The 27,549-nt window shown below is 41.6% G+C and overlaps 1 protein-coding gene and 1 long non-coding RNA gene across 5 annotated transcripts in view; one reads left to right on the top strand and one right to left on the bottom strand.

The window, feature by feature from the left end:
• The window catches only part of sbf1 (SET binding factor 1), an 84,298-nt gene extending 74,615 nt beyond the window's left edge, over nt 1-9,683 (bottom strand). For 3 of the 4 annotated variants that reach the window (XM_022205257.2, XM_022205258.2, XM_022205259.2), the window contains exon 1: nt 9,449-9,683. In XM_022205257.2, the coding sequence (XP_022060949.2) occupies nt 9,449-9,503 (55 nt within the window). In that variant the 5' untranslated portion in view covers nt 9,504-9,683. The remainder of the gene's footprint in view (nt 1-9,448) is intronic. The other variant, XM_022205260.2, reaches the window with a different exon arrangement.
• Nucleotides 9,684-18,341: 8,658 nt separating this feature from the next.
• Nucleotides 18,342-22,902, top strand: LOC127535841 (uncharacterized). Its single transcript, XR_007944699.1, has 3 exons — nt 18,342-18,715; nt 22,306-22,465; nt 22,736-22,902. It is a non-coding gene; the product is annotated as an uncharacterized LOC127535841 (long non-coding RNA).
• The last annotated feature ends 4,647 nt before the right edge of the window (nt 22,903-27,549 follow it).

Below are 27,549 nucleotides of genomic sequence, written 5' to 3'. Positions count from 1 at the left end.
ACAAAATGAGGCTGAACGTAAATGAAGGCTTTGTGAAACAGCAGGGACTTCACCGTTATTCGCCCCCCACTCTCACTCTCCTTCTTCTTCTTTGGTGTTCGTCTCCTTTCTTCTTCTTTTGGAGTTAATGTCGGTTGGTAAACCAGCTCATTTGCACATTACTGTCTACTGGGCTGAAGTATGGAGCAGAGGTTTGTCAGCAACAAAAAATACTCAATAGTAATTTTTTTTTTAAAAAATCGACAAATTTACTGGTCGCACCTGTAGATGAAAAATTCACTTGCACTCGCTCAAATTTTGGTTGCAAAATGCAACCATTTAGTCGCAGTCTGGAGCCCTGCTCTAATCAGACACTGGGACTGCTGCGGGGTTACTGGACTGACAGCCTGTGCTTTGGGAGGGGGAGGAGCTTACAGCAGCACCTGCTGCTCGCTGAAAACAGTAACTGCAGAATGATCCGAGTTTTCCTATGAGAGTCCCCAAAATGGCAGAAAGTGTCACTAGATTTGTTGCTAGTCGCTTTTGACAAAAAAAGTCGCTAGGACGCTTTGGAAAGTCCGTAAGTTGGCAACACTGCCTGCGCAGAACAAAGTGAAAGGTTAGAAATCTTTCGATTTATTTATTTATTTATTCATAAAATGCTTGTTGCCCGGCCGGGCGATGAGAAATGTATAAATTGTATCTGTTTATCGCCCGGGCATCGTTCTGGTCGCTTCGGGCGACTTGGCGACCGCGAACCTTACACACTGGGATGGCAATGAAGGTGGTTTTTCAAAGGAAGAGTTGCATCGAGACTTATTTGTCACATAAACATTAAGTCTTGGAAGAAGCCATCTTTTGTAGGTTATGTAAATATGGCAGCATGTGGGACCTTTGCATACAGGTATTTTTACATGGCTAATATTTGCCACTGAGGCTGGTGTGAAGTCAATGTATGACGGGACAAGAGTCAGAAATGGAGGCCAGTATCATGGACTCACTGGTGAATGACAATCACAAGACGAACAGAGCTCATGGCATGCATGCTGGCATTATGCTGTCACAGATGATGTGCAGCTATGTGGCTCTAAAGGAGTTTTAAGCAGGCATGGAAACAAGAGAACTGGAAAAAAATCCAGTATGTACCATCAGCATTAACATTTTATCACGACTAGAATCATTCATCCCAGTCACCCTGTAGCTGAAACACACATCTAACTTGTATGACTATGACCTATAAAGCAGGAGCAAAGCAGAACTCAGAGAACAGTAACAGTGAACCTGCAGTTCTGGACTATTAAAAAGCCTGCGTCATTACCACACACACATTGAAATACAGGAAATAAGGTAATAATGTACACAGGTTCCAAAGAACAAGGTGCAAGCTGAAATTCTGAGTGCTGCATTAGAATCCTGCAACAGGAAAGACGATAGCTGTGAGCTAATGCACTCAATCACAACTTACATTACATCGCGTGAATCATTATTTCAGCCAAACGTTCTACTGTGCTTCTCCATCAGCTCTACTACATGTTATTGTCACATTGACCTCAGGTGCAAATTAACCTCCCAAACTCGATCAGGGTATATATCACCCACATACATGTACCGGAGATTGTCTCTTGTTACCTGGGCAACCAAAAGCCAAGAAGCTGTGCAATCAAGCCAAAATTACTAAATTCATAAAGTCATATTTTTAATAAATCTCCTGTCTTAACAGCAGCCAACAAGAAATGCATAATGAAGCTAAAGAGCCTCAACAATGATCTAAATAACCTTTAAAGAACACAGACTTTGTTTTGGGGGAGGGGAGAACAGCAGAGCCACAAATGTAGTACAGCAGCACAGGCATCAAACAAGGTCCAGACCAATAAATGCCCTTTAATCTGTATATTCAAACCAATCACAGGCTACAGACAAGATTAGAGCAGGCACAGTGGGTATCTGGAGGCAGATTTCCTTTTATTTCAGAAAGAGAGATTTGACCTGGAGGCCTTCTTAATAAAGAGGAGACTTAATCTTCTACCACCAGTCACTCTTCCAGTGATTCTGATGCATATTTGTTGCTGTGACAGACAGAATCAGTGGGAAATGACGGCCAACAAAAAAGATAAAATTAGAATTACACAGAAATGAAGCACATTTAAAATTCCTTTAGAGAAAAAGTACAAATTCACACTTTGCAGTTTAAAGATGATGGGAGTAAATACTTTCTCCTAATAAAAAAAAACATGCAGTAATATTACAAAAGCAAAAGTTTATCCTTTGCCTACATGTTGATGTGGTTACCACAGCATCCAGCCAGCTTCACACTGCCAGCTCCACTAATCCCAACGACCCCTATCTTCAAATCAAAACCACTCCGGACACGCTGGAATCACCCCTCGGGGATTTGAACGATTGCTCCCTTGAGCACCGAAAGACTAACTGTGATCGGCGCTGACGCAGGCTTTGTCCTGAGAGGGGACAGCAAAATTCTCAGAATTCCAGGGAAACCATCAAAGCACTGAGGAGAAGGGCATCCCTAACACCCTCACACACATTCACGTACACTTACCTAATACTATTATTATTAGAAAAATATTTTTGGTGTCTGTTCCTTATATGAAGTGTTTTCATCCTAAAAATGCCTACAAACAACGTGTTCTAAATATGCTCCTGCATGAAAAAAGATCCAAGAAAAAGGGGTGTTTATTGATAGACACCTTAAAGGTAAACCAACTTAAAATCAGGAAATATCATGACTGCAATGGATCCTTGAAGTTCCACACTGGCTACTACAACAGTGGGATCTCCTAGGCTAAATCTAGGGCAAAACACCCAGCCTTTTGTTGCCCCCCTGGGGTGCAGATCACATTTACTCAGCGACATACATACACACGCGGACATATAAAGCTGTGCTACATGGCCTTGGATTATAATCTGAACCTGCAGTATTTGACAGAAGAAGAAGTGACTGCTGACAGAAGTGGTCTATATGCCTGGTTTGAGTAAAGAAGCATGTGTGTAGAAGCATGTATCTGTATCTCTGCCCACACACCCCCTCTGTTCTGTATCTGTGTAGTAGGAATGAGGGAATGAGGGCAGAGCTGGGGCCCTCGGGCCATCGTCTCCTTTATGAATAACAAGCATTCAGAATGGCAGACAGACTGCTATAATACAGCCACACACACTAGGACTACCGCAACATCATAGCAGCGATATGACAGAGGTTTTGCAGTGACCTCAGCAGCTGCCAGTGAAAGCTGAAAAAGCATTTCCTGTTTTTTAAAATGCAGTTATAGTTGATAATTTTTGTTTGTTTGTTTAACTACCACAATACAACTCATGGTGGTCTACCTGCTAATATATGAAGGATAAAATTATGACAATGCAGTGTGCGCCAATGACGTCGGACCATTGGTCAAATCCGATTTGTGTACCAAAAGTCCAGTAAAACTTACTACATTACTGGTCTCATGTCCGGTGTAATTTTTTTCCTGTAACCCCGAAGTTCCACATAATGCGATCGCGCCGCGCCACGCAACGGAACGAAGCGCCGCTGTCTTGCTCCGAAAGTCAAAGCACACAGCAAGCGCTGCGCAGCGGCGCGCCGTCCGGATGGGGAGGGCTGCTCCTCAGAGAGGCTCTCGTGTGAACAGCGATATCACGCGATAAAAACGCATGATATAAACAGAAAATAAATAAACCACACCTCATTTCGCTTCTACAAGGTCGCTCTGCTTGACCCAGCCACATTGCTCTGTGATTTATAATACTTCTAGCATGGTTGAGTACATGATTTATGTTTTGATCTCAAATGTTTTGATCTCAATGTGCTTTTCTTTATCCAATAGTTAATTTTGTATGGTTTATTCTATATAAAAACGGTAATTTCTCTTCGCCCATGGTTTCATACATACCTGCAAACATAATTAATAAAGTAGTAAATTTGTATAACAATTATTAAAATTAAATTATACATCAACTTTTGGTACATTTGTGCATAAAATATTCGGTCCAGTAAAAACTGTTTCGGTCCAGTAAAAAATTACTGTTAACTGGTCCACGGTCCAGTAATAAATTGTGCCCATTCGCGCAGACTGCAATGTTGTGGTAGTGGAGAGGTCCTGAGACAGTTTAAATGCTGATTTAAAAGCTGAGAGAAAATTTTCAAGGATACTTACGCAAAATTATAGTTATTATTGGCACAAAAAATGCCACTGTGAATGAACTTCAAAACTAACATACTGGCTCATGATAACTGATTAAAAAGTGTTTAAGGGGCAGCCTAATAGCTGATTGGTAATGCCACATACTATGTAGGTGTAACTGCCTCCAGAAGCAAGTGCCCCATTCCATTTCTGGCTGGCTGGACTTATTCTGTATGTCTTTCCCGAGCTCTTTTCACCCACATTTCCCAATTCTCTGCATTGTCTAATAAAAGCAAAAATACCCCCCGAAAATCCTAAAAAAAAAGTCTAATTCTTCTGGTCAGTCTGCCACAAGCGCTCATCACATCCCACAGGCCACATGGGGGTAAACGTTGCCATAGCAATGCCGTCAACACACAGACACAAACAGGCAGGCAGGCCATCTGAGTGGCAGCGGGAGAGCAGCACACACACACACACACACACACACACACACACACACACACACACACACACACACACACACACACACACACACACACACACACACACACACACACACACACACACACACACACACACACACACACACACACACACACACACACACACACACACACGGCTGCAACCCAGCGTCACTATGTCCCCCTATGAAAGGCAGATTGTGAGGGCTATTTCTGGAGGGCCTTAAAGGCTGCAGCGCTGCTCTGGAGTGATGGAGGAAGTGGCAGGCCACAGGCAGGCACTGCTGGCAGCATCACACACGCTCCTCTCTCTCACCCATTCACCCCCTTGCTTCTTCTTTCCCTCAGTCTGACAGGTTTCTTCCCACCTAAACTGTATGTGACTTGCTGTAAATCTTTGCTTGCATTCATACACTGAGTGGACACCACATAAATTAATCATCTTCACAGTAGGTACTGGAAATACCAGACACAAGCAACAATGTGTAATATGGCAGTGGTAAGTGAAGATCATGGACAAGTTCTGGACAGCCAAAATGCAAACTGTCACAGAGCCTGAAAAGAAGAAACACTTTAAACTTATCTGAGCAGCTCATAGGCAGACATTTGCATCTGTACACAGAATTAAAGCTAAGAGTTTCAGTTGCTGCTTTTTATTACCACTGAAACATAGCATCTCGGTGGGAAATGGGTCTACTCAGAACTCTAGTTACTACTGTCATCAGCATCTGTCAAAGCAACAGTGTAACAGTGTGCATGCATTTGTGTGTTACCGTACTGTGTGTGTAGCATTTTGCTGTTTTGGTTTAAATAACTATGTGAAAGTTGAAACACATTCATTTTACTGATTCCTATATTTAGTATCAGGAGCCGTAGAATTTCAGTGGCACTGGTAGTAATTAGGGCTGCACAGTGGAGTAAGTGGTTAGCACGTTTGCCTTGCAGCAAGAAGATCACCGGTTCGAATCCCAGGGTGGGCCTGGGATCTTTCTGCATGTTCTCCCTGTGCATGCGTGGCTTTTCTCCGGGTACTCCGGCTTCCTCCCACAGTCCAAAAATATGCTGAGGTTAATTGGTGATTCTAAACTCTAAATTGCCCATAGGTGTGAATGTGAGTGTCTGTATATGTAGCCCTGCGACAGACTTCGCCTGAGTCAGCTGGGATAGGCTCCAGCTCCCCCGTGACCCTAGTGAAGATAAAGCGGTGTATAGAGAATGGATGGTGCTAATTACCAAATTTGACTTAACGTGACATCCCTAGACCAAAATAAATATTTATTGAGTGTTCAGTACTTTTACTAAATTCACCCTGCCTCAGGAAACCTTGACAGACTGGAGGTTTAAGACACCAAGCAGACATTTTAATGTACATCTCACACTGAAAAACCTATACTGAGACACCAGGTAGATGCACTGCATACAGACTGTGTGTGAACAGGAAGCGATACAAGCTGCAACCAAGCTGTGCCGTTGCCATAGCTAATAACATGAGTTTCACTTGTGAATCTTTTCGCTTACCTTCCGGAGTATGTTTTTCTACATACCTCCATTTTCAAATAATACGCCTTGTCTCGATTCGAGCTCCCAAGCACAAACTTGGATTGAACCGAGAGTAAATTAAGTCAAATTACCAACATTTTTTTCACCGCTAATTAAACTCAGTTTGCATCAGAAAGGAAAATAAAGATTATATTACAAGATCAAAACATGCATCTCTATCAGTCAGCCTGGCGTCATTTAAGTAGCTTAAATCTCAGTCAAACTAACAAAGTTGGCAATCACAGTGGTGCCAGAAGCGAAATATGAAAGCACTTTGCTGAAAGCTGACAACCAACTGACACCACAATCACCGCTATAAAACTGTCTCAGTAGAGAGTCACAATGCTTGATGCCTTCTGTTTCATTTACTATGGTATCACAGCACCCTTATGTCCCACTAGCAATGTCACAACTTCACAGCCATTAAAACACCGTACGATGGTAACAGAAACAACCTGAGTTTTGTAAATACTACAGGCCACATGCATGCCTAGTCTTCATGTCCTCGTTGGCCTCCAATGTTGTGAATGGTCCTGAGTTCACTGCAGGCTGTCGGAGGGTGTATGTGTGTGTGTGTTTGTGTGTGTCAAAGAGGAAGGCTGCTAGAGCTGTCACTCCGGCCTGAAAACAACCACCCTGCATTCTGTTTAGAGCCACAGCCACAACGACCAACACCCTCAAACTGCAGCGCCGGAGGCACACAGATGGAGCTACAATGGAGCCAGTATCTTAGTGTCTGCATGTGTGTTTGGGTTTGTGTGTGTGCGTCTTTCTTCTCTGTATTGAATGAGACCCCCTCACACAGACGCACACAAACCAAACACGCCCCTTTCCTGGTTTTCAGACATGCACAGGGGGACAATCTGGATTCTCACTCTAAACATAAGTCTCCCTCGGGTCCTCTCCCCAGTTTCCTGTTTGGGCCTCGGACTGTGAATCCAATTGGCTGCTGGGTCTTCGGCACAGTGGAGGAACCACTGTCAAAACAGTGACATGCTGTGGAGTTTCTCAACAGACCCTTGCTAGGAGGACCACACCCCTGCAACTATGGACTCTTCCCAACACACAGGCGGCCATCTTGGCTCTAAGATCCACTGATAGTCTAACGGCATCTAGGTTGAGCACAATGTGAGCAACCTGACACTTAAGAGACAAACAGCAAGGATGAATGGAAGATTCAAGGCTCTGCCCCGGGTAAGCATCTGTTAGTCGAGCCAAACTGTCACTAGCTGTTTAAAAGTGAACAAAAGACATGAGCCCCATGTAAAATCATAAAAAAAACGGGCAGGTACGAAAGAACCTCTGCCTGCAGGATGTTCTGTTTGTAAACACCCACAAGGTTTGTGTTGGTGACAGCACTCTGAGAGGCAGATGATGTCAGCCCTGAAAACCTGTCAGTGCCCACGCTCGTGAAACATTCCACCGAGTGACAACCAGCAACCGCTCACACACACAAACACGCAGACAGGATGTATGAAATATTTAGACACAGAAGGAAACTCAACTGTACTGCAGAATTCCTGGTATTCTTATGATCGAGGACTGTTCCCTCTTGATGTGTAGCCAAGTGTTTTCTGTTAGTCATTTAGCGGCAGCACAACACAGCTGGAAAAATGATAATACAACCAAAAAAAATATTGGTTGCGTACACACAAAGCTAGAAATCTGAAGTAATCTACTTTAAACCCGACCCCTGACAACTTTTACTGATGCCACAGACAACACTGACTAGTAATTTCAAGAGAAACAATAACAAAATCTCTTTCAATGTCTTTCTAGGACTTGGCAATAAAGTGTGGGAAACCAGAGAGAAACAGACAGCATTAAAGGTCATGCAAAGGCACACTGAACATACGATGTACTCAGGAAGCTAATGATAAGGATGACAGTGCATTAAAGGGTGATGGAGATGATAAGAGTGATGGGAATGATCTTGCTGCAACTGGAGAGGTTTACCACAGCAATATGCCTCCACCTAGAAGCTTTGCATGGACTGAAGTTACTCTAAACAGTAAGACAGCAGGAGAGGAGCAATGCCAACAATCATCATCACCCTTAAGTGTTTGGTTTTTATGAGGCATTGGAGCCTTGATCCATTAAAGCCGGTGTGGCTTTAATGTCTGGTTCCCAGATGCTTTTTACAGGCTTGTTCTGCTCTGCATCGCATTCAGGCACCGTAGAACAGGAAGGAGAGTTTCTGCAGCGTTTGCAGTGTCCACGTTATAACATCCTGTATTCACCCCCTTCTGAAAAAAATACAACCTGCAATAAGTGCATTCATGCAATCAGAAAAGTGATGTAGGCTGCTCCAGCATCATCAAGATAAAAGCCAGCTCTCTGCCTGCCTTTAGCCACGGAGGAGTTGTCATGTTACGATTTGCCTCTTGAATAAATCATAGGAAAAATCCACTCTAAATAAAAGACTACCATGTTACAAGTTGCATGCCTCCATCGGATCGGTGAGTTGAATATTTCATGATTAAACGGGCCATTATACTGCAAAGATCTAGGCCAAGGCTCAGGCTGGAGGGAGGGGGGCTCAGATAACGGTCCAAACCCCGTCCCAACAACGCAAGGGAACAGAGCTCCGGTCCGAGGGGGCTCAGGAAGGGGCAAAGCCATTTGGGTTAATCCACGTAAAACACAGACAAAGAAAACAACCAGCAACTCTGACGCGGCGAAGCATCGATTTCTAGTTTAAAAATCACGCACTGAATGAGCGCCAGGTGGAAATCGGCAGGGTTTTCGTGGTGCGACTGTCCCATGGAACTGCTCAGGACCCTGCAGCCACAACACTGACAACTCGTCATCACACTCCGGGTAAAGTTCTGCTTCAAAATGTCACTTTAAAATGCCACTAGTAAATGAGCGACAACAGGGTAAGATGCAGCTGAAACGGTGAAACAAGTGAATAAATCCGTCTTAGGTCGCAGTCGACCAAACAGTCAGCCCCCCCTCACAGCTAGCCCGGCTAGCATTAGCTCCTAGCAGATAAAGTTAGCCTAAGTTTGCTGTCAGTGGAGTGACACAGGTTGTTTTGCTGAAGCTAAATCGCTTCTAGAAGTTGACGGTTGTAATGGAGTTGTGCATTCGGTGTGTTATCAAGTCAGAAATGCGTGACACCGGCTGACAGACTCACATTCAAGTACACTAATCCCATGAGGCCTGTGCGTCCCTGGCCTAAATTAGAGCAACAGCCCCCTGACAGCGCCTAAAGTCGGTCAGCTGTGAAAGGCGGCCCGGCCCGTCCCCGCCTCCCTCCCCGCCTCCTGTTTACCCATAGCTAATAATACGCCGTTAGAGCTAGCATGGCAGGCTAACTCAGGCACCCACCTCGCTTGTCGAGGTCGTAACCGACCACAACAAAGTAGTCGGCGAGTCTGGCCATCTTGGGAGCTCACGGCGACAGGCCTTTCTCGCTAAATCCTCTTCTCTTTTCGCCGTCAATAGTCCATTTACGTCCTGCCGGCGATAGACACATCACGGGCGACAGTAGCATCCTTCCAGCTGCACCCCGCCGCCATACTGTCAGTCTGCCTTGCCCTGACAGCGGAGAGCCGCGAGTCTGCGCAGTGAGAGACTTCCAGGGAGGGGCAGCTCGGCAGGAATGTCCCATGTGGGGAGCCAAACCAGCTCAGGGGCCAAAAGTCTGACCAAAACCTATAATAAACCCAATGAAGTTTCAACAGTGCCGGCGCTAAAGGGGTGAAAGGTGGTGACGATTTTGTGGGTCCTCTAAAATGAAGAGGACCCACAAAAATCTAGTGGGATTGATTTACTTTGAAATGACTATCCAAGAGCAGTACTCATTAAACAAGAAGGCCCAGAATTACTTTTTGAGCATGACTCTGTAGAGAGCACAGACATATTCTAGGTAACAAAAAATATTGCCATCAGGAAATAAAAGATGTTTTCAAGAGACCATGTTTTTTTTGTCAGGCCCCTGAATTTAAATGATGTCTTTAAACTTACACTTTTTTCAATGAGAATGAATATTTTACATTTGTCAGATCAAGCTCGACTGAAGCAATTAGCTGGTTGCCAGATAATTAATCACCAATCTTTTAAAAAATCAACATTTTCAAGCAAAATGCTACTGAGTTTTATTCCAACTTCTCCACTGTGACAACTTTCTGCTTTTTCTGTCTTATGTGGGAATAAACTAATGACCTTTGTGGTTCAGAATACTGATCGAGCAAACCAAATGATTTAAAGAGTACAACTTGGAATTAGATAATATGTTATAATAAAAAGCTTCCCTTTTGTCTCACATTTATAAAGCAATCAAGTAATTTGTTAGATGACTGACTTACTTACAAGTTTATCAATAATATATATAATTACTGGTTCACAACCTGATGAGTGACTGATGCTTCCTTATCACATGCATGCCGAGCAAAAACTACTCTGTTTCTCCTACTAAATGAGCAAAAATTAAAGAAAGTCAGGAAATACATAATTACTTAAATTATATTACATAATTATGGAGGCCACTGTGCTCTGAGGAACCTTGAGTGCTGCAGAAATTCTTTTGTAACCTTGGCCAGATCTGTGCCTTGCCACAATTCTGTCTCTGAGCTCCTTGGGCAGTTCCTTCGACCTCATGATTCTCATTTGCTCTGACATGCACTGTGAGCTGTAAGGTCTTATATAGACAGGTGCGTGCCTTTCCTAATGAAGTCCAATCAGTTTAATTAAACACAGCTGGACTCCAATAAAGAAGCAGAACCATCTCGAGGAGGATCCGAAGAAATGGACAGCATATGAGTTAAATATGAATGTCGCTGCAAAGGGTCTGAATACTTATGACCATGTGATATTTCAGTTTTTCTTTTTTAATAAATTTGCAAAAATTTCTACATTTCTGGTTTTTTTTCTGTCAAGATGGGGTGCTGAGTGTACATTAATGAGAAATAAAATGAACTTTTTTGATTTTGGCAAATGGCTGCAATGACACAGAGAGTGAAAAATTTCAAGGGGTCTGAATATTTTCCGTACCCACTGTAATGTGTGGATTAGTCCAACTCTGTTTGCTTCCATTTTACACAACTCAAGTCAAACATCCATCCATTATCTACACCACTAATCCTCATTAGGGTCATGGGGAGCTGGAGTCTCTCCCAGCTGATTTAGGGTGAAGACAGAGGACACCTGGACAGGTAACAGTCTATCACATATAGAGACAAACAATCACACTCACATTCACACCTACAGACTATTTAGAATCACCAGTTAACCTCAGCATGATTTTGGACTGTGGGAGGAAGCTGGAGAATCTGAAGAAAACCCACACATCCACGGGGAGAACATGAAGACTCAATGCAGAAAGATCCCAGGAAGGCCAGGAAGTGAACCGGGGATCTTCTAGCTGTGAGGTGACAGTGCTAACCACCGATCACCAAACAATGAGGTGATATTCACTGAACTTAATAAGTGTATTGGATAGGATCTCTGATGATTTAGACTAGTTAGTGAAAATAATTTATGACTGAAGTCAAACACAACTTTCAATGCTGGATTTTCATTTGCAACACATCTCCAGAGGAGCACAGTGTGTTCTGATTGGTCATCTCTCAGAGAGCTGACCAGGACCCACTCTCCACTACAAACACCATTCACAACACAAAATACACAATGTTGCTGCCTCATCAACCCGTTGGAGTGACATCATTCCGTCACTTTTCTGATCATCTTCCTCACAGCTTCATTCACACATACCAACCACAGGGAAGACTAAATCTAAACCGACTACATCCTATTAAATTCTCAGAAAAAACTTGCAGCCTGGTTTATGTATGATTTCCTAAATACTAAAAATTCTGCCCATGTGTGATTAGAATCTAGTTACTATGGTAAAAATAAATACATCCCGACAGCTGTGATGAAGCTCAGGACTGAACCTATGGTTACTACGTTACAAATGATTTACCTGCAGCTGATAAACTGTGACTCTGTGTGACAGCTCACTTGACTGAGGGGAAGAACATCACAGCCCATCCTGCTGTTGGATCCTGATCAAGGATCTGATCTGATAGGTTATAGTTATCCCCGACATGTGAACGTGTTTTATGATTGTGGCAGCAAACTAAGTCTTTTGCCCTCGGTGATGTTTTTCAATCAATATTGTTGCTGAAACATGGAACAAGTCTTAAATTACTTCACCCAGCTTGAAGTAAATTGCCTGTTTGTAATGTAATTGGACTTGTGCAGCATTGAAAGCAATACAGAAATACAGTACAACAGAAACAGGATCTTTGCTATTTTAATATTCTGACATCATCATGTGTTTTTTCATCTTTGACATCTTTTGTTTCTAGGAATAAAGAAGAGAGACAGTGGCATGCCCACGTCATCACTGAGTCTCTGTTCTTTACACATGCAGCCCAATCAGAGCACAAAGCCCGTCTCTGCAGGATGCAACAACCATGTGACTTCCTGCAGACTAACTAATAGACAGGAAGTGGTTTGGACGCCTCTTGCACATCGCTGCTCTTTACAGGGCCACTCCAGCAGCAGACTTCCCCTCAGCTCAGGTGAAGCGTAGAGCATGAAACCGCTGCATTAGGCCAAAGCTGAACTCATAAGTTTTACTCCTCTGAGCTGATACAAACAGGTGCTAGCAGACTCACTGTAATCCTTTCATTTGATACTATCACTGCACTAACACTTCCTGATCATGTAAAAGCACACATGGACTCCACTATCCTGTGTATCACTGCTGTAACTGGAGATCCTCTACTTCTGCTTACACAAAGGCAATGTGGCAAAGGGTGTGTGTACAGTAAACCACTGCAAACTGTGAAATGCAACTAATGTGTTTCTACCCATAACACAGAGGGAAGATGCAGATAGATAAATATGACGGTGTTTGCTATGTCTCCTGTGCCATGAAAGGGTAACTTTGTGTCATACAACAAGTTTAACTCCATGCAAACAACATTTATAAAGGGGTAATGTAGCAATTTGGTTTTTGGAAGGTGATGGACTTCAGGAGGTCGAGAGGAGATCCTGCTCCGCTACAGATCAACAGTGTCTCCGTGGAGAGAGTTTCCTCCTCCGGGTTCCTGGTTGCTGATGACCTAACATGGTCCACCAGCACGTCAGCACTAGCCAGGAAGGCTCAACAGAGACTGCACTTCCTTTGACTGTTGAGGAAATGTCACCTGAAGGCTGATCTGCTGCAGACTTTCTATCGCTCTACGATAGAAAGCGTGCTGGCATCCTGCATCACAGTGTGGTATGTTGGTTGTACAACTGGTGACAAAAAAAGCCCTGCAGGTGGTGATAAGGTCAGTACAGAAAATAATCGGCTGCCTCCTGCCCTCCCTGGAAGACATTGCAAACTCCCATGGTCTCAGCAAGGCAGAGAAGATCCTGTGTGACCTCTCACACTATGGCCGGGGTCTCAACAGAAGCACTGCATTTCAGACAAGCCGGCTGAGGAACAGTTTTTATCTGTGGACAATTAGACTTTTAAACTCAAAGGAATAACCGATACCTCTGGACAATTTTCTCTTGGTCAAACATAAGACAGTGCAACATAAGTGTATGCACATGTGAACTTTTATTGGATGCTTTTGGTTCTTTCTATTGATCATTCATACTATGACATGCATATTGTACATTTTTATTTTTCAAGTGCACTACGAGGAGATGCTCAAATCAATTTTGTTCTATAATTTTTGTGTTCAATGACAATAAAGCTATTCTATTCTATTGTGAAGTAGTAGAGGCTGAAATCAGCTCATCCCGAAAACTTTGACTCCTAAAACTTCCATAATGCAGTTTGAAAGTGACTTATCACTGGCCCTTACAAACATCACAGCACCAATGTGTAACCCCACCTTTCTGTTACAAACCTAGATAACCCTGATAACATCACCATGATGTCATTAGGATACTGCCTCAGACCGCAGACAGTCATAGAAGACATTAAGCAGCATTTTTCTAAAGCTTTTTTTTTTTTCAAGTTTCAAATTGTTCAAGTTTTTTGAAGCTAAGTCTAGCTCTCCTGATGACACTTGCTTTTCAGTACACATTCAAAAAATTTGCTCCATAAAGGCAAGTTCATGTCAGGTCATTGTACAAACTCACAGAAAGTCATCTCAGTGTAGCAAAGTTACATATTTAGAAGGTTTTTGCATGAAAATAATCCATCTCTGCCTTAAATGTAACTTTACACTATTTCTAGATCTATGAAGTCCTGGCATCTATCCATATAACCCATCCCTGTCCTCAGCTCTCCAGCTCACTTATGACTGCTCAAACTGTAGAACTGCTCTACACCACACAATGGCAAATTAAATTACTGGAGTAATTCAGTCATAGAGGTCTGAAACCTGCTATAAATTTGCTCCTTGTTTCCTTTGTTATATCATCTGTACACTGCAGGTTCCAGGAGGGAATCCTCAGCTGGGGTGTTGACTGTTTATCTCACTGTTGACATGGCTTCCAGTATATTAAAAACATGTAGACATGTTAACAAACTAAAAAACTTAATTTTAACTGGGCTAGTCTTTGAAAGCACACAGCATATAGCTGGTGGAGAGGCCTGTTCTGTACACCATTGAATAAGATAAACTAGCAACAATCGCAATGTACGTTTGAAAGGAAAATTCCATCCTCTTTATTATTATTACTTAAATGTGGCAGTGATTTTTGCTGAACAACAGCTACTGTGACATCATGTGGTAATTACAGAGTAACGGCACATGAGTTGCTTTGAGTAATTTGCCTTGAAGGCTGGTTTGTCTGCATCAAAACATTGTGTAGCAATGACACAGCAGTCATAAAGTCAGTGAACTGACTCAGTAAGATCATGGAAGCAGCTAAAGTTCAGGTCATCAGCTAACGTCTACCACTATATGCTGCTGGTAGTCAGACCAAATAAAGCTTTACATCAGAGTGTACAGAACTGAGAAACGCTGTGTAATGCTGTGATTTTACCTCACTGCTTCATTATGATTGTGTGAGAGGTGTTTAATTTGATTTAACAGTTCTGGTAACAAGTTTAACAAAACCCGCCAACATCTGATTTAAATGTGACTGTGGAGCAGAAATATGTGCCATCATCTGTTACTAACTACACAGTGCAAAAAGTGCAGAAGAAGCTTTTGTGTTTAGATTTTATATTAAAATTCTATAGAGCAGTGCCAAATTCAAATCCGAATGGGTCCTGTGCAAATGCTTCTTGTCGTACAGCGAGTACTCTAGATCTGACATGGCCCAAATGTTTGCTGGAGAGTCTGTTGATTGTTGGTAAATGATTCATTGTTTGAGCCATTTTTAAGCAAAAATTACAGAAATTATTTGATACCAGCTTCTCACATTTGCTAGTTTCCCCTGATTTTCTATACTATGATTGCCAAAATGATGATGAGCACAAACTGACTTTGTGTGGTTCATATTATACTTCACCAATACATCTTCCTATCAGATTTGCTTGTGATCAAATTGTAGTGACTGAAAATCACAAACCCAGAATTGTTTTGGGCTCCTGGGCCATTGTTTGAAATTTATGCATCTACTCAGTAAAGAATAAATTTGATTGAAATTGAAGTACATTTATGGAAGAATTATAACAGCCTTTTCATGCTAACAAATTTTACATTTCTTTTGAAAAATGGAAATTTTAGGGTTATTCGCTGCTGGTGCATCAGACATGTAAATTCACAGTCTATTTTTGCATTTCAAAGCTACTGGAAAACTCTGCATAACAAAAGAAAAGAATCAAAATTAAAAATACAGTTTTTTTACACTATGGTTTTGTGTATGCCAAGTTTTCTCCTCCCTTGAACTGGTGCCACAAACACTGCCTTTAGGCGCTGTGATTTCTGGGAGCTCTGCTGTTATCAGGCCTTTCTGTCCTTCTCCATCATCTTTCCCACAATGAAACTCAATCCTGCATTTGTCCACAGCACTGTCCTGTTGGCTGCCTCCTCCCACACACCACTGGTGCACAGCCATGCCAAACAAACTTGACTGAGAGGACTGGGACAGAGACGACAAGCCGTTCTAACAAACCCGCTTGTACAGCATCTCAAACAAACAATGTAAATAAAGTTTACAGAAGCAGCCCAGAGCACGCCAGCAGCACGGCAGTGGGAAAATGCCTCAAAACAGACTTTTCACAGGGAGTTCATGGAGACTTGTGCAATAATTACTGTAAAATCCAAGACATTGCCCTAGTTTAAAGGGTTTTTTGCTGTTGTGAAAATATACTGATAAATACCATTTGTTTAGCATTTGGGGAGGTTTAACTGAGCTGGTCCTCATGGGAAGCACCATAACAGATCCACTGCCAGCTGGAGATGCTGCTGAGTCTTCTGCTGATTTAACATGAGCTTCACTAGGGGGCAGCAATCATTAGACTACCACTCAGTGGATACTGATGGAATAAATCTGGCTCGGGGAGAAGAGATTAGGTTAAATTCATTCTAAAATAGCTACAAGGCAAAGTGCAGCATCATTGAACATGCAGTTTCACATCACTTATGTCTGACTGTGTCATTTATTTGTGTAAGGAGGCCAGAGAAAGTAGAAAGGCGTGTTCCCAAGGTGTGGTCTGTACTCAGCACTCATGACTGAACAAACAAAATAGAACATTTTTTTTGTGTAAAATGTGTTTTTTTTTATGATCATTTTAAAACAATAAACAGCGTAGGACAGAAAGATCTGCCAAGCTCCTGCGGACGTTTACACTGGAGAATCCCTGACCATGTGCTGCTTAAGTGGACACGAGGGGGAATATCCTGTTTTCTACCAGATCAGGTGCTGCAAGGTCACAGAAACATGCACGTGAGCTGTTGTTTAGATACATAAATGAAGCGGAGCTTTCGTCATAAACAGGAGGAACCAGACGTTCTCTCAGAGGAGCTGCAGTGTGTTTGTATATGAAGTCCTTCAGCTCAGCCATGAACACCCGACTGCCTCTGCAGGGATGATTCATTTGTTTTCCATCACAGGACCTCTCATTTCAGAGCTAAGGACAGAATCAAGGTTCTGTTTATTGGGCCTTTCTCTGACTGTCTCAATTAGCATCCCAAACCCTGACACATGCAGAGGACACTTAAGTATGAAATGAAAGTGAAACATATTCAACAACACTTGTCCAGAACTTTCAACCTCCTCTGCAGCCTCATCTTCCTTGGCAAATGAAATTTGGTTGGTTGTCATTGACAGACCTGTCGTCATGTGAACATACCTGTAACATAAAAGTGTAAGTCTTGCATTTGAGAAAGACCGTGAGATCTGGTAAAAGCTCTTGAAAAAGTTGAACCAAGATGTGCTAAAGTACTATTTAGGCTCAGAACCGAGCTGTTACGAGTTCTTCTAGGAGGTACAAGGTAGAGAATAATCCATTCTCCTCTATTGAATACCAATCAAAGATAAATCTCTCAAAAACTGAACAAAAAAACTCATCTTTACACAGAAAATTGCTTTTTCTAAAAATTTAACTAAGGTGATTGAGCCCTTTAAAGTCACTACGCATCTTTCACAACACACAACGGAGGAACCTGGGAACTACATGCAATGAAGAATCTACTAGAGGTCTGGCTGCTCCAAGATAAAATAAAGAAAAACAAAAATCTGATGATAACATGAGACACATCTAGTAAAACCACATACTTTTTGTTTAATTACCATCCACCTTGATTTCAGAAATATTCACTAGGGCAGCAATCTGCAGCTGAAAATAGTCCCAAAAAAGTCCCATTTTTATCCTGTTAACGTAAAAACCACAGCTCGCAGCTGTTTATGGACAGTAGTTTACGCAACCTTTAAAGCAAACTGTGCCCCACTCAATGATTCACATTATCAAACACAAGACAGAGAACTCCACACAATCAAGCTAAGGACTCCCTGATCTTTGATCAGCTGACTACATCGTCCCAACTTTTCCTTTTCAGATGAGTTCCAAAGAAACAGATGGGGTTTCTTTTAAAACTGTCCTGTGACATGTTTGCCAGCACCACATACAACACACTCGTGTTCGCTAATTGCCGCCTGAAACAAAGTAAGGACGGTCTACGACTGAAGGATCAAACCAGGCGGTGAGTTCAGAGTGCAGCGGGTACTGATGCACTGACTGCTGTCACATGACAGAGAACTCTTACATAAACGGGTCAGAACCAATGAAGAACTGACCTGTTTTCCCTGCCAAATCTGACTGATAAATGAACTACTATCTGCTGTCTGTGTTGGGAAATGTTTCTTGAACCTCTGTGTAATCCCAGATCAGTAGCCGTTAGTGCAGACTGCGTGGGGAGGTTAGTGAGGAAGCAAACATGCAGTGTTGAATATGAGTGAATCAACCCTAACTGACTCTGGGAACAAGGTCACATTTTAGAGCTACCCTTACCTGACAGCATGCTGAAGTTAAAACTGCACCAATGAAGTGAATGAATTGGTCAAAGGGTGAAAATGAAGACAAACCAAAGAGCAGGAGGACCTTTCCAAACCTGGATTAGTTTGTGACTGGCTGCTCATTCTGACTCTGATGGTATTACAACCACATGAGGCGATCAAAGCGGAGCCAAGCTGCAAGACGATATCGGTGTGGGCGAGAAGTTGGCAACTATCACTAACGAATCTGTCTTGGTGAATATCACTCTTGTTTCGCTTCACACTGCACAAAAGCCAGTGGTCACGTAACACAGTCAAGCCAAAATCCAGCACTAAAAACAAAATCATGAGGAGCTTGCAATGTTTCAAATTACTTTGGCATGCCCTCAATTTTTTGAACATTAATTTGAAATTCTCCATGCTTTTATTGAGTCAAAACTAAACCAAAAGGTGAAGAAATTGGACTGTTTCAGTTTTTCCAGCTTTGCTTTCGGCTGTGTAATATTGTCACAAGACTTCCCTACCAAACCAAACCCAACTCCTTCTGTAGCTCCTGTGAAGATTTAAATACTACATGATTTAATTGAGGTTTGGAAAGAAAAATCTGAAAAGAATGATATGTATTATAATTACAGTGGAGTCACAGAGTTATCATCTGATTTTTCCCTTGCGATCTTTACAAACCACATAAGGTCATTTGACAAAACTTGATATTGTTCTCATGGAATTTCCATGATCTTTAGAGATTTTTCCAATCATCTAGATGGAAAAATATTCCTACTGCTCTATGTTAAAAAGCCTGTGACTTTTAGTCTTGGAAGGTGGACATGACAAGTGACAAGTTCATTTGCAAAAACAGATAACTCCGTTTTGATACATTTTCAGAAAACTTTTTATTTTATCGTTTGCTTGAGATAATATCAATCAAACTGAAGTTCAGTGGATTTGACTCAGTAGAAAAATACATGACAAAATAGAGGAAAAAAAATTATTAGTGTTATTATTATTATCTCACGTAAACAATAAAAAAATGAGTTTTGTGAAAATTTATAAAACGGAGTTACCTGTTTTTGTAAATGAACTCTTCAAGTGCATTTGCCATTTTAGTAAAATGCAAACTAAATATTCATCCATTATTTTGTATAAACATGTAGCATAAGCATGCACTATTATAACTGAATATCCACACCGTGAAGATCACCATGCTGAGGTCCACATCCAAACAAAGACAGCTACCTTGCTCAAAATGCTCAGTGTGAACCAAAATTGAATCATTTATCGTCATTTTATCAATGGGTGCCAACACTGCATATGTTGATGCTACGTCCCAGTAATTTTGCATTTACATACAATCTAATACAATCTTTTTTGGAATGCAGCTGCTGCAGAAGAAACTGTTTAAGAATTGGTTTTATGGTGCAGCAGACACAATATTTCGTGTACAGATGGTTACAATGCAGTGTACCACACAACCAAATACACCGATGGAATTCATGCATCACTTTATGATAATTGCATTTTTTCCTAAGTTGAACTGAAGGGAATTTGCTCTTGCATAAAATTAAAATATAACAGGTTGCAGTTATTGTATTACAACTACAGACCAAACAGAAGGAACTCTGTGGGGCCTGAAAGACGTGCAGTCAGTACATGTTTGACTGCTGAGATTTAAATCTTTATTTTTTCAACATTTCCTATGTCCACTGTTGTTTTTAATCACAGACTCTGTCCTCCTAAGTAAGACAGTTATCATATTTCTGAAGAGAGGTTTTTATCATTCTTCAGAAACAGATTTTTTCTGCTGCACCCTAAAGGTGTTGAGTGGATTCAGGTTAGGCAGCATACTGGATGATAGTGATCATGATGGAATATTCCTCTTCTTCCAAACTTCTGCAGAATGGGAGTCATCTTGTCAGACTGTATTTTGGTATGTACACAGATATTCATGGTGCCATCTATAAATGTCATCTCCCCAACACTGTTGCTCTCACGCAGTCCCAGATCATCATACTTCCTCCTCCGTGCTTCACTGTTGGGACGATGCATTCACTGTCCTGTTCTAGTTAGTACTAAACATGCTTGACTCCATCTGAGCTGAACAAATTTATGTGGATCTCATCTGACTAAAGAATGTGCTCCCAGTGTTCATCAGGCTCCTGTTCATGTTCCTCAGGAAAGTTTCATATCACAGTCATCTTGGAGACCATGTTATCGACTGTCCTTCACACTGTCTGAGCTGTCACAGATCCTCTGATCTCTCTTTGTAAACCCTTTAACAAGTCTAAAGCACCTGTCCATCTGTTTTCCAGAGCTAGACTGGGAAAGCAATGCACAGTCCATGGCGTCATTTTAACAATATGCCCACTGTGGCTCATTCTGTATGCCCTGCTCACTGCTGCAACTGTATTTCCACTGATAACTGCACCTTTAGAACAGCGGTTAATGTTACTAATACAAAAAAATGTATTTTCTGTCAATGCTAAACCAACTATCTGTCCTTTGCCTCCGCTACATGTCCTGTCTTGTGCAACAGACCTGCTGATGTTTATTTAGATGAAGAAGTTATGAGAATGAGATAATTTTTACATCAACAACAGGACAAATAACAAACATTACATCCCTAAATTCCTCGTGGAGTCCCTGTCACTGTTCCTCCAGCACCAAGAAAGGGCGTCCACTCAACTGTTGACAACCAGTTCTCTTGGAAATGAATGTTGCATAACTTCCTTTGAGGCAGCATCAGGTCTATGAATTAGCAGTCGCCCTATCAGTCAATTGAGAAAGAAAGTTAGGCGGGAACTTGGACACAATACAACAATCCTCCCTAATGGAATGAAATAAGCTGCATAGATTGATGTGAGTCATTAAACAGAGTTGTAAGATGCATGTTTAGACCTGTGAGATATCTGCCCCATATCTGTTATAAAAAAAAAAACACAACTGAAAATGGTGGAGTCACCGTCTGACAAAAAAGTATGCAGACAACTTTCTGGCTGTTTTACAGTACCTGCTGAATCAGACAAACAGTAACCCTCTACTTACCAGGAACTACAGTGTAAAAGGTGACAATAGCAATAAAGGAAATGCTCATGCCAGGAAATATATTAGTGATGCTTCGTGATACTGTATGCACGACTTCACAGCAAAGGGAGAGTCTGGGAAGATTCCTGCATCTCTTCATATCTATCACATACACTCGGCTGAGGGTGGCGATAAAAGATAGGGGGAGGGTTTGACTGCTTGAGAAATTCGTAAAAAAGAGGGTTATTTTTCTAAGTTTGCACATGGTGGATTGTGATAAAGCACTTGGTGTGGAATAGTACAACAAACAGGATGGCAGGTATCCTTACTGTAGTGATCAGTCTGTGATTGTGACAGTTTCTATGACATTTAGTTGTTCCTTTCAATCTATCTTTAATGCATCTGATGGTATTTAAATGGTATTAGTGTTACACTTATAGCAAGATTATAGCAATTTTAAATATTTTAAAAGTTATGGTGTCAGTACAGCACTCCTATAAGAGCCCCGAAACCTTAAAGAGAGTATGAGGTGATCAGTGTTCAGTTTGTAGTAATCTTACCCAAACTGACTACGTTGTTGTCTATAGGGAAGTTGTTGTATAATTTTTGCATAATTTTTGTTGCATAATTCTCAAATATACATCAGGCATAAACAATAATAGTCATTTCTTATAAGGAAATGAGGGATACTGGTAAGTTTAAACTATCTATTGCCATCGATTTTCTTTTATAGTGCAGTCATAATGCATATAAAGACATGTCATCAGACCAGTGCAGGGTACATAGTAACCTTCCTGCACCTTTTTGCCTGTGAAATTGCCCAGGGGCACTCCAGGCAGTCAACTCCGCCCACTCACTATTTAAACCCACAATGTCACCCGGCGCTCAGCTTCACACTGGAGAACTTGATCTTGACCAACACGTTTGGATTCATGGGAAAAACTTCCAGCTAAACTCAGACACCGAGCTGTGATCACCTACAAGGTAAGACTTCCCTCCACTGCCATCCTGAGCATGTTTTATTGATCACATGTAACACTTCACATGTGCACACTGGATTCAGCATTTTCTGGACATTTTCAGCTGACTGTGAAATCTTTACCTGGTGCATTTGCTGAAAGGTTTTTTTTTTCGTGCAGATACTGCTTCAGTGTTTTTTTTTATTGTGTGAAATAACAGTAAACTCACTGTCTTTCTTTTCTGTAATATGCTATAAACACAGGTTTAATTTATTTTATCTTTTTATCCCAAAAGGTTTCATCTCCAATCTACCAAGCTTGGATATTTGGACCCAGCATTTTTAAGAGTAATTTATTTATTTATTTATCTTCTTCCCACTCTCTGGGATTTAAACTTCGCCCAGTCCCGGAGGTTGCCCCCTCCTTTCCAGAGAGAGGGTGTAGAGTTGAAGTTGGCCCGGAGATGCGGTCCTTTCTCCCGCTTACTGTGTATTGCATCAGCCTGGTTTCCCTCCAGCAGCTGCAGGCTCTGCCGGCAGAGGAGCGTCCCGACAGGTAGGACCAACGAATTACCATTAATACTATTACTACTACTACTGCTACTACTACTACTACTGCTACTGCTACTGCTACTGTTACCACTGCTACTACTGTTACTGTTACTACTATCCGTCCTGTTTTGAGTACTACCGCTGTGATACTCCTACTTGTCCACATAGAGTCGCTCCTAATTGGCTCTGAAAACACCTGGAGCCGTTTTACATTTAGTTTAAATAATCTGCGCCACCAAGTAAGCTAAAGCAATTTATTAGCAACTGCAATCTGATTGTTTGACAGTTTGTTTGACAACATGATATGAATTATTGAATGTTAATTAGCTATAACGTCTTTAAAGCTGTGGGTTGAACACATGCTTTTTCTGTCGTTATTTTTTATGTATATAATTTACAGTCCTCAATACTAAGTAGTTTTTTAGTGGTACAGTCCGAACACACACACACACACACACACACACACACACACACACACACACACACACACACACACACACACACACACACACACACACACACACACACACAAACAACCACTGGACACAAATGCCACATTAGCATGTCTAAAGCTCCCTTCACATTTGTGTTTTTCTTCAGTTTTGAGTCCAGGCTGAGTGATTTGTGTGTGATAAGTCACACCGGGGTTAGTGTGTGTAAAGCGCTTTGTTGTTGTGTCCTGAAGATAGAGGATAATACACACTGCAAGGTCAAAGGCTGCCCCATGATACAATAAAACACTTTCTCTCTCCTTCAGATAAGTGGCAGTGCGGTTTCACTTTCTAATAAATCATTGTTAGTATTTATAACGTCAAAAGACCCAACCAATCAGTAGAAGGCGCACGCCGACTTTAATATGCTGTACAGTTTTATTTCTCTGAGAAACTGTCACTCTTCCTACTATAATAATAAAACAGCATCACATTATTGAAGTTAAAATCTAAAATTAAAATGTGTAAAATCTGTCTACAGCACGTCTCCTATATTTATCTTCCCAAGTGATACATGTCAGTGGAGTTTATCGGTTTGACTTCCGTTCATTTATCGAAGTTTTAAACTACTTTATCATAGTTATGACTCTTTTCCTTTATTCTTCTTGTTCTTCCTCCACCTCTCCGTCCAAGTGGCTGCCACACATGAATAACTGTTTATAGAGGTTTTGTTTGGTTTGATCTCCCTGTGGTTATGTGTGGAATATGTTATTTCCAAGCTTGGAAAACCAGATTGTCTCTGAATAGACTGGCCAGAAATGCCATTGTGGAGTGCTGTACAGGAGCTTATCAGGCAGTGAATGGCACCTGTATTTTTCCACCCATTAAATGGAGGAGCTTTTAATTGCTAAGCCCTGTGTAAGGCATTGGGCAACAGCACAACAACCACTGTGATTACTAACAGTTTGACTCGCATACGTGCAGTCTACTCATTCTGGTGTGTGAGGGAGGCGTGCTGTGTGGAGTTGCATTGTTGAGGAGCAGTGTGGAATGTGGATGTGTTAGTGTAAAGGGTGCCCTCTTCTGGTGGAGTTTGGATCCAAATCTGATGTCATTGGTCATGTAAATCAGAGTTCGATGGTGGCCTCGGATAGTGACAAACTGTGGGTCTGGGGTTCCTCCCTGCATTCTGGTAAATCTTTATGCATCTACTTGTGTGAAACTGTTGCTTCAGTTCTACATGTCTTGGGCCATTAGGCAGACTGATTTAATTTGATGGTGATTGTCTGATGAAAAAATAATATGAATGGTCATGTGTAAAGATGAGGGAATTGTCACTGAGAACATTGCACAGAGGTACAGAGGTAGTAATGACACAATAATGGCACAAATGAAGGAGGTTGGAAGAAAACAAGGCTTTTAGAATAACAAAATCTAATACTGATAACATAATACAGTAAGACGATCTGTGGGTGGAATTTTCCTATAAGTGGGCAGGCACACGTGGACGCCCGTTACGTTTCAAGGTGTGCATGACCAGTGAACACCTGCTGCTGAAACCTAACCGGAATGAATGGGAAGCTGTCTGTTTGTACGACACCTGCCCTGCGCCGTAATCCCCCATCAGGCCCATCTCCGCTTGAGAACCTGAGAGGCTTGAGTCATCACTGTGGTTTTGCATCTCTCTGTATGATAGAGCAGCTGAATGGGATTAATAGGTTATATAATTAGACTGCCCCACATTCACCAGAACGTTCAGTTAAGTCCAAATGGCAGTTTTGGCTGTGGACCCAGCACTCACCATGTTTTAATGCTGTGTAGTGTAGTTTCCTTAAATTACATTCCATTTAATCACATACTGTCTTTGTTTTACTTTTTTTGGGGACATTTTTGACTTGATTTTGATTCAGTTGTATTACAAGCACACTAAATTTCTAAACCTGAGCAAAGCAGTGCCAAAAAGGACTGAAAATGCAATCTGAACACTTTCACAGGGTTCATTTTTCCACTGGAGAATGGTCAGTTCTCCCTTTCACTGAGCCCTGTCTCCTAAAAGTTGTGTCTCCATTTTCGACTGGATTACATCCAATTGTGATGTATCACCAACACATCTGTATTGAACATATGTTATACTTTACCATTTGCTTTCTAACTGTCAACCAACCAATCCTATATTATCCTATATTAGACACAGTGGGACACATAACCCCTTTAATCCAGAAAATGGAGAAGAGGCTTCAGACATACTGTGAAAAATCTATAGTAGTTTTGGTCCTTCAACCTAGCCCAATCTCAGTGAGTGAGAAATATACTCCAAAAAAAGAGGCTCCCACTATTCTTGGTAAAAGTCCAGTGTCAGATTTATACTTGTACTTACACCCCTCCAACCTTCAACATGGATTTTGTTTCCTATGACATCATACTGATACCTTACCAGCACAAAATATGTTTCTCTCAAAATCAAATTAAGAATGTTTTTAGTTGTATAGAAATGCAGTTTTTCAGGGACAAGCTTGCTTCATTGCTGTCCTTAGGCATTATGAACTAAAGCAAATAGCTGTTACTGAATGTTACTTAGTTATATGAGCTTATTTAAATTAGAGCAAGGGGGGTTTGTAATATTAGCCGATTTGGTAAATGTTTCATTGTTTGCGATGTGAAGTGCGAAGTGGAAAATGCTACTTGACGAGGACATCGAGAAGGCAGAAAAAATAGCATTTGTTGTTCTCTCCAAGTTGAACCAAACAGCACCCAGACATGCACAGCAGGTTTTTAGGGCCACGGCAGGTGCTTTTTCCCCTCCTGAACACAACTCTAAAAGAGGTTCTTCAGAGACAAGTCCAGTGGTTGGAACAGTCACAAAGACCCCTCTAAAACAGCCTGAGCATTCCTGCCTTTGTTACCGTTATCTGTTTTAGGTGTCAACTTCCTTACACATGAAGTTGGAGTAGCTTTAAGGGAGTATAACTGATAAACCAGTCAAGGCATCACAGTTAATTAGCAGAAGTTGCTAACCCAGAATGACATCATGATCCTTCTCTGGCTTCCCACCATCCCATCAATAAAAGCCAGGGTCTGACAGGCCTTTGTGTTAGTGGACAAATATCTTTATCCCTCCAGCTGGACGCCTTCTTTATATCAGACTTGCTTAAGATGGATAAATAGTAAATAAATACTATAAGAGAAAACACATTACTTCTAATCATATGCCTGAAGGTGAGCCACTTACTGAGGGTCTGCAGTTGGGTTTTTTCATTTAATATGAAGACTTTTTACACTGTCTGTGTTTACAGTTTGTCCTAAGATAATTAATTGTGACGGCATTGAGAGATTTCCCTCTGCTGCCACCCAATCTGCTTCACAGGCCGTCACGTTTCACACTTTGCACATCGTCTCTCTTAAATGTCCCGTCATGCTTTTATTAGGACAATAAATTCTCCTGCCTCTGTTAACGCCATCGAGCACATGCTGTTCTGTTACCATCACACACTGACAGCATGATAACAACAGACGTGACTACTCCACATTTTTTTTGCCTGTTGGACGCTGAGTGTGTCAGAGCTCAGATGTCTGTCATTCCTTCCCTGTGCCGTGTATGTTCATGTTGTCTCTATGTGTCCTGATAAGGACACAACAAAATGTCCCAAAGATGCAATGACAATGCCAAACGGGCGCTTCCCAAACAAGGAGAAATTGCATGTTCTTCGGATCAAATGCAATACATACCCTTCATTGTCGTTTTACATAACATCTTGAGGTTTTTTTTGTAAGGAAAATAGCCGGGATCTACAGCCAAACAAGTTAAATATGGCTTTAGCGGCGAAGCAGCTTACAATACAGATTCCAGAAGTGGGAAGCAGCTCACTGCTTCGAGACGGCGGACATGTAAAGCTGATTTGCGGTCAAGTTTTTATTACATCGACCCAGTCGGCTTCTGCTTCGTCTGGACCAGGATATGATGACATGACACATCAGTTTGTGTGTAGACGTTGAGGTCATAAGAGTGTTCAAATGTTTTCAGGGCCAAATAAAGTCATGTTTTTTGTTAAATTATTAGCTCACCCTAGGTTTGAATAGAGTTGGGTTCAGATGTCCAACATAGATACTCTTAACAAAATATTTACCTC

Source organism: Acanthochromis polyacanthus, chromosome 1, assembly GCF_021347895.1.
Source record: "Acanthochromis polyacanthus isolate Apoly-LR-REF ecotype Palm Island chromosome 1, KAUST_Apoly_ChrSc, whole genome shotgun sequence".
NCBI lineage: Eukaryota > Metazoa > Chordata > Actinopteri > Pomacentridae > Acanthochromis > Acanthochromis polyacanthus.
Note: the sequence above shows the minus strand (reverse complement) of the source record. Positions and strands in the feature narration are given on the sequence as shown.